At 32.4% G+C, this 8,027-nt stretch overlaps 1 protein-coding gene across 3 annotated transcripts; it reads right to left on the bottom strand.

Annotated features, from left to right (window-relative positions):
- Window positions 1-1,035: 1,035 nt before the first annotated feature.
- On the bottom strand, window positions 1,036-6,401 carry LOC108457427 (autophagy-related protein 18f-like). 3 transcript variants are annotated; one of them, XM_053030414.1, is made up of 8 exons: window positions 5,393-6,400; window positions 4,723-5,178; window positions 4,227-4,646; window positions 3,658-3,894; window positions 2,735-3,565; window positions 2,271-2,437; window positions 1,596-1,920; window positions 1,036-1,353 (listed from the first exon to the last, which is right to left on the bottom strand). In XM_053030414.1, the coding sequence occupies exons 1-7, from the start codon at window positions 5,588-5,590 to the stop codon at window positions 1,854-1,856; spliced, it is 2,376 nt and encodes a 791-aa protein (XP_052886374.1). In that variant the 5' UTR covers window positions 5,591-6,400; the 3' UTR covers window positions 1,036-1,353; window positions 1,596-1,853. The 3 variants fall into 3 exon arrangements, with proteins under 3 accessions (XP_052886374.1, XP_017611974.1, XP_017611976.1); XM_017756485.2 differs by having other exon boundaries at window positions 1,596-1,966; window positions 5,393-6,395; XM_017756487.2 differs by lacking the exons at window positions 1,036-1,353; window positions 1,596-1,920 and having other exon boundaries at window positions 2,339-2,437; window positions 2,666-3,565; window positions 5,393-6,401.
- Between the last annotated feature and the right edge of the window lie 1,626 nt (window positions 6,402-8,027).

Raw genomic sequence — 8,027 nt, 5'->3', positions numbered from 1 at the left:
TTATATTTTTAGATTATATAAAATGATCAATTTTCAGTTTTGGTCCCTATGTTACCTTTTTAGATTATATAAAATTATCAAATTTTAATTTTGGTCTCTATACTACACTTAAATTTAAATTTTAATCTTTATACTTTAATTCTTTTACATACTTTGATGCCTTAACATTTATATTGTCATTAGTTAGTCTAAATATTTTTCCTAATTAAAATGTTGACGTATTGAATCTAAATTTTTAAAGAATTTTTAAAATAAAAATATGGAATTAAATTCCAAATATACAGAGAATATTAAATCTTTAAAATAATTGTTTTTTAACTCTATATTTTATCCCAAAAATATTAGCAACGCGAAGCATGAATCAAAATCAATGCTAGTAAAAAGTAAAAACCCAAATCAATATATCAGATTCAAAGGCACTCAATTCCTTGTTTCTGCAGTCATTGGTTAATATGTAAAAACATCATTTTGGTGCAACATTTCAGGTGGAAGGCCAAACATAGCATTACTTAGAAATGATTCAGGTGTGCTTGTGTAGGTGAAAAATGAAGGAATGTGAGGAGAGAGAAGAAAAGTGAAAAGAAAATTAATTTCTGAGTATGTTTCCTAGAAAACACTAGTGACAAGAAAGAAATTAAGAAAGGTTGATCATTTTCTATCCTAATTTATAAAAATCAATCATTTTAAATTGAAATGATAAGAGAAAAAAATGAGAGAGAAATACACCTTAGTACAAATTATGCATTTTTCAATTTTTTTTTTACAACTCTTACCAAATAATAGAAGGAAATAATAATTTTCTTCTTATTTTTCCATCTTTCCTATCAAGCACAGCTATGAAAAAAAATTTATATTTTCCATCATTTTATTTTCTCACCCCTTCAATTTTCCATCATTCTAATTTTCTTTCCACTCTATCAAACAAAGCAGTATTCTCTCTTTTGCTAAGCTATACAGCGAAAACAAGTTGCTGAAACAATAAAATCTACAACAATTACTATTTACTGCTGGAAAAAGAAAAAAGAAAAAAGAAAATAGGGGAAACAAAGTGAAAGAAACTTGTATTTATCATGTTGCTATAATCTCGTTCTTTCATATAAATACAACTCCGAATGGTAACAAATAAACATTTAAAATTAATAGAACAGAAATGGGTTTGGGGCTATAAAGTAATGCTATCACTTACATTACATACCACCACTAAATATTGGGGAATTCATTCTGTTATTTACAAATTTAACATATAAGAAACCTAACAACATAGTATCCACATTTCAGCTTTTACCCCTTTTTCTCTTAACAACCCAGAGTAATTACCAGCCTCTGTGTAGAATCAAAAGGATATATGCATACCTGAAATTAGAGAGAAATGTCAAATTCAGTTCATAATCATAATAGAGACAGAGCTTCTTATCAAGTCAACACTAGAAGCATAACAAGAAACTAGGAAAGGATAGGTATAACTAATCAATATTTAGCGAAGGAACCCCTAAGAACTGCTACATCTCAGTTTACACAATGTTAAAGCCTAAGGAACTCCCTAACATAATTACTAACATTCAACAGATGATTTAAGCTGGAAATAAAGAGATTACCTTTAAACAAGTTCATTGCCTTCATCTCCAAAATGATTGTCCATTTTGGGACCTTCAGTTCACTGTTACTATTTACAAACTTGATTTGAGCTTCCATTCTTAAGCTCTCTCTATATTACAATCTCAAGCTGTGTTTCAGTGTCAGGGCTACGATTGTTATTTACAAAGCCCCTGGCTCCTATAGAGGCATATTAGGACCATTCAAACCAGTTTCTTGGATGCCAGTGTGAAGTTCAGCAACCGCAGCACCATTTTCAGTCATGAAGTCAAGAGAGCCAGAGCTGCTTCTACATGAAAGCCGGCCATTTTCAGGCAGCCCAGACCTCTGATGCAACAGGCATCCATTGTTATTGGTATATACAGTTGGAATACTGTAGTCAAAGATGAGACTTGATGAGTTATACATAAATGTCAACAAAAGCAAATTGAACAGTTGTAAGGAATGTCATTTGGTAATAAAGCATAGAAAAACAAGGGCTAAAGAAACCAAAAGCATGATACACATTAAGGAATTAATTAAATATTCCTCACGTGGAAGTTAAATAAATGCATTATCTGAAAATGATGCTATGAACCAAAAAGCTCAAATATCTGGACATGAGAGCAGTGCAGAAACAAAAGATTTGACAAGCATCATGGGAATCAGTACATAGACATAAATTGCATTCAGCACACCTTGTCTGCGGGAACTTAGGAGTTTGAACATAGTCAAAAACCGGAACCAAGCTTTTAGACCGTGCTTCAATCATTTGGGCTGAGAAGTTTTCAATTTCTATTTCCCCACCAGAAGCATTTTCTTCAGCCATTTTGATGCCATCCATCACCATTGACTGAAAGTATATCTGGAAAGAAAAAGAACAAGAAGAAAGTTAAATATCTTTACAAAAATGCAGTGTTTAATATGCATTAGCTGGATTTACAGAACAGGAAAATCCCCCTCCCTTTCTATTTCTCACAATAACCTCTTCAACACCCAAGTATGCACAGATATAAACAGCATTAGTAGTGAAGGTGAGAAGCAATAACAAGTCCTTGAGATAGCCACCAAAGAACTATACCAAGTAAGTTACCTGGCACCTTTACACATGGGCATCTCTCCACAAACAAACATCAAAGAAATTCCGAATCAAGTCTGATACCTCTGGTTTTGCCCACAGTGGCATCCGAGCTTCATGCATCTGCAGTTCAGCTTCTGAGATATACAAATTATGTTTTTCCTTGGCATTTGCATTTGCTTTCTTTACAGTATAGGAGGGGTCAGGGTATGTACTTCCCTCTTTCACTTCTTCAGGATATATTTTACTGTTATCCATAGTCCCATTCTCACCATATATGTCTACATTATCTTCTTGCCCCCTTCGCGTGTGTTTCTGACATATATTCCACTTCTGAATTGCGTCGACTACCAACCTTCCATCAGAATCTGCAGTTGACTCATGTGTTGTGTTTAATCCAGTAACAATAGGTGTTGAATCATCTTCAGCTGCTAGCCGTAAAGCATACTGTATCATACATCCAGAAGGAGAGAAAACCAGAAGGTGGTATTTTGCCTTTGAAGAGCTGCTTTCAGAAAACAAAAATTTATTGTTCTTGCAGTTATGAAAAGAGGAAGCAATGGCCCCTGAAAGGGGACTCATCCTGCCAGTTGCAGCTGCTGCAGCTCCACTTACAGTGCCTCTCCAGCCATTGTTCCCATTCTTTATTCTGCTAACAACAGAAAGTGTCACAGGGGGTCCAGATGCACAAAGACTTGTTTGAGTAGGTGTTTGTACTCCTAAATTAGGCAGCCAAGGAACTTGTGGCTTAGTCATAACACCCACAATGCTATTCTTATGGGCAAAATCAGCATCACCAGACTGAGAACTTACAGATCCTCCCATTGGATTGATAGCAAAGAGATGGCTTGTCCCTCTCGAAGAACTAATCATAATCCAGTTGCTATCATCACTGAAACTAATATCCTGTATTACCTAAAATCTCAAAAGAAAGTAAAAAAAATTAAGAAAAACTCCAATTGCCAACAACAGATAAGATTTATACTCAACATTAATGCTAGTCTTACAGCATTTGTAATACCACGCTGCAGCCGGTATAGATGTGCGTACGATGCTGGTGCATTACATGCAGAAGAGCTTCCTTGAAGCCCAGGCATAATCTTGAACACATTGATACTGTGGCCCTGAACTGAAGCTGTTACAAGAAGGGTCCCACTGGGATCAAAGCATAATGCTGAAATAGGATGCTTGTGTGCCCTAAACTGAGCGATTACAACTTTACTGGCAATATCTCTAACAATTACCTGATAAGCCCAGGGAAAAATATAAAGTGAAGTGTAAAAACTGGTTTTGCTTGTAACCTTTTTGCAGATATAATTGGCACATAAGAGAGCACCATGGAAAAGTCATTTGAGCTTAATTAGAGGAAATGCAAGCCTTAGACTAAAACATATATATGAATACATAAGATATTGAACAAAAAATTTTCTACAAGTCTAACTTCGCAGAGTATTAGCAACTTGCAGATTAAAAGTAAAGACTACAAATGGGACCAAATGTGCAAAAGACAACTAAAAAAGGGGGAGGGGCTGAAAAATACTAGTTTCGAATCAAACTTAGGGCGAATTATACGTACCATTCCAACATTATCAACACCCACTAAATGACCATTAACAGTTCCATTGCCTTTCCAGCCAGGACCTCCAGATTGCAGATAATTGTATGAATCAGGAAGGTATCTTGACAGTTTCTTATATCCCATGTCTCCTAAGGTTACAATGCCAGAAGCAAGTTGCTTGCTTGATTCTTTTGCATAGTGTGCGACAAGGCTCCCATTCGAAGAAAAACCAGGGAAACTTGCGGAAGGTGTAAGATGTTGTGGACTGACACGTCCACAATCGGAACCTGGAACGGGACTTCCACTGTAAGCCAGCCACCTAGGACCAACAGCCAGAGGTCCATAGCCTATACCTCCAGAACCAGGGAAGCCTGAGACTATAGGATTTGTAAGAATGCTATATTCCCTCTCTAATTTTGTGGCACCAAAACAATGTATCTGCAAGCCATAAAAATAAGTTCTCAAACTCTGACTAAACATAATGTGCTCAAAAAATATGCATAAGGTAACATACCTGAGCTGCTTGACCTACAGCAACAATTCGAGAACTGCACCTTACAGAATAAACAGCTGATCTAAACTTTAGCAAATGTACATAAGATTGAGATCTCAAGGAATAAAACCGGACAATGGTAGGCACAACACTACCATTCCCAGAATCACGGTTGTTTGCTATGCTTCCATTATAAGCACCATCCTGTATGCAAGTATCCTTGGAGAGCGACCCATCAGCAGAAACTACCAAAAGGGGACGGCTGTCTGCAAACTTGTCATCCGGTCTGATTTCTGGAGCCGGTTTTGGTAGCATTTGCATAAATGAAACAGGACCATCACATTTGGAAACCAAGTCACGGACATTATCTGCTTCTTCAACATCCCAAACCTGGAAACCAGACAGATAACCAAGAAGAAGAACTTGTCGAATGACATCTCCCTCACCTTCTAAATTGTCAAAGCCAGCCCAATGAACCTTTACACCATAAACACATTTGACAGAGGAATGTATTACTAGTCATATTTTATGCTCTTAACTTCAAATTACATATAACAACAGTCAGCATACACATTTAGAATAAATTGAAGTAAACAATTTTTCCAACTCTATAACAAGGAAATTAAAGAGAATATATATTTAGACATTAAAATTAGAAGGAAAAACAAAAGACCCCTCTTTTATTTCTTACCTGATCATAGCCAGAATCATCTTCCCTATCCACAATCGAGGATGCCACAGAAACCGCCGACCGTGCGACGGTGGAAGCACCGGAAGAAACGATCTTTAAGTAGCTGGAAATGGCACGGAACGAACTCCGAGCAGACCTGGAAACGACACCTCCGCCTTGTGTTCTAGACTGCCCTTGTCCATCTCCACTGTTCCTCATAATCCCCAACACCTAATTAAACAAACCCGAAATCAAAGCAATCCACCAACTTCTCCTTTTACTAACCCCCAAGGTTGTTCCTTATTACTTTCTTTTAAATAGCTGGGTTTTTCGGGAAAATGAGAAATTATGAAGAATGGATGAAAACCCAGAAAGAAAGAAACAGACTTTTAATTGAAGAAATTTTCAGGGTACAAATGTCTCCATTTGAAGCAAATAAAAACAATCTTCTTTATGAAAAACAAGTGACAAACAAAACAAGATAAAACAAAGTCTGAAACTAAACAAGACAAAAAGACACGGCTTTGATTTTGATTCTCTGTTGTTTCTCTGAAAACTCAAAACTTTTATATTCTAAAAGAATTGTACAAATTAAAATTTTCGCAAAGGTATTAACCGGGATAAAAAGAAAAGAATTTTTTCTTTTTAAATTAAAAAAAATAAAAGAAATAACTTTTTTTGGGGTTTGGAAATCGAATTAATTTTTTAACAAATAGAAATGGGAAATTAAGAACATAGAAAAAAAAATGATCAGTAGAGAGTGGTTTTGAGGGGATTTTGAACGAAAATTTAGGAAACGATCCAATGAAAGATTGAAATATGAGAGAGTTTTGAGAGAGAGATAGAAAGAAGGTTGGATACTGAAGAGATGAAGTTGTTCTTTTTTTTTTTTCCCCTTTTTTTCTTTTTTAACTCTCAAATTTCAATTCAAAGGTTTTTTTTTCCTCCTTTCGCTATCAGGATTTTTTTTTTGTGATTTTTTTAAGGGTAAATGTTAAAATAGTCATTTCAATCAGATTATATTTTAATCATTATGTTTGAAATATTACGTTTTAATCACTTATATTATTATGTTGTAATATTTTAGTTATTGAGAGTTAATTGTCATTAATGGTGTAACAGTAAACTAATGTGACATGTTAAATTATCATTTCAAATAAAAATTTTAGGTTAAATTATACAATTAATTTTTATATTTTTTATTTTGAGTAATTTAATTTTTTTCTTTATATTAAAAGAAATGAAGAAAGGAGGAAATAGAGTGAAAAGTAAAAGAGAATGGAAGATAAAGAAAAAAAGTTAAAAGAATATAAAAGAAAAATTAGTCAAAACGAAAAAATATGAAGATCAATTGTATAATCTAATCTAAAATTTTTTGTTTGAAATGATGATTTAACGTGGCAGATCGCCTTCTCTTACACCGTTAATGGCTCAATGACTAAAATGTTACAACACGTTAACATAAGTGACTAAACCATAATATTTCAAATATAAATAACTAAAATATAACCTAACGGAAACAAAAGTGATTATTTTTTTAATGTATCCTTTAGTATATTTGATTTGGAAAATAATGGAGTTTTCATTTTCTATCTTGGAAAATTAAAAAATATATTAAAATTATTTTTAGTTTTTATATAAAAATATTAAAATTATTTTTAATAATGAAATAAGAATATAGAAAAATAGAAAAATGGTTAATTATCTCTATTAAAAATGCTTTATAAAATTAAAAACTATTAAAATTAATTAATTTTAATTGAAAATTTAACGCTGGTTTAAATATGCAAAATCAGCTTTAAAATATATCAAATCTCTAATCTTGGTATAAATAAAAGAATTTTTATTTTATTCTTATTTTTATTCAAAAAGAAGTATCAAAAGTTTTTGTGTTTTGTTTTTGAAAATAAAATTTTGTTTTTTAATAAATGTGCTGTAAATAAATATCATATTATTTTTAAATAAAAATATGAAATAGTTAATTATTTTAAAGAAGAGAAAACGATGCTTTTATTTTTTTATTTTTACTTTTATGCAATTAATAAATTGTAACATTTCAAAATACATAAAAAACATATTTATTTTTTTATTATTCATTTAAAATATTTAATTTCTAAGTTTATTCTATTTGCTTTGCAAATAGTTTTGGGAAATTTTTGAATAATTTAATGCATAAAACAATAATTAAGAAGTCCAAAAGGTTACTTTCCTTAAATGATGATATCAAATAGCTTGGTCTTTAATCACTAGTCATCAGTTTATCAAAACCGTTTAATAAAACGAATAAAGTTATATAGTTTTTAATTTTTTAAAGAATTTTAATATATTCTAAAAGGCTGTGTAAGCCTGCATTATATTTTCAATTCAACCACAAAAAAAAAAAACACTATTAAGGATAAACATGTTCTTTCTCTTCTTTTTATTTCTTTAATGAAAATAAATCAAATTTTCTTTGTTTAATTTTTTTATTTTTTTCTTAATTGAAAATTTAAGAAAATTAGAAAAAGTAAAATTCTCTCCAAGTTCAAGAGCACCTGCAAGTAGAGGTGATCATCCTGAGTTCGAGCTGAGCCTCAACAGAATTTTAAGCCTATTTTTTAGGTTTAGGTTCGGCCTAACCCGAATAAAATTATTAAAACCCAAGCTTGATCTGACC

The sequence above is a fragment of the Gossypium arboreum genome, chromosome 1 (assembly GCF_025698485.1).
Source record: "Gossypium arboreum isolate Shixiya-1 chromosome 1, ASM2569848v2, whole genome shotgun sequence".
Taxonomy (NCBI): Eukaryota; Viridiplantae; Streptophyta; class Magnoliopsida; order Malvales; family Malvaceae; genus Gossypium; species Gossypium arboreum.
The sequence above is the reverse complement of the archived record's forward strand: the minus strand, read 5'-3'. Positions and strand labels throughout refer to the sequence as shown.

Bases quoted from the DNA above. Each gene is read 5' to 3' on its own strand.
- LOC108457427 (XM_017756485.2), bottom strand. From the start codon at position 5,590: ATGAGGAACAGTGGAGATGGACAAGGGCAGTCTAGAACACAAGGCGGA. The intron at 5,179-5,392 runs GTAAGAAATAAA...TATGGTGTAAAG, and splicing joins ATGATTCTGGCTATGATCAG to GTTCATTGGGCTGGCTTTGA. The intron at 3,566-3,657 runs GTAAGACTAGCA...TTGAGATTTTAG, and splicing joins AGCGTGGTATTACAAATGCT to GTAATACAGGATATTAGTTT.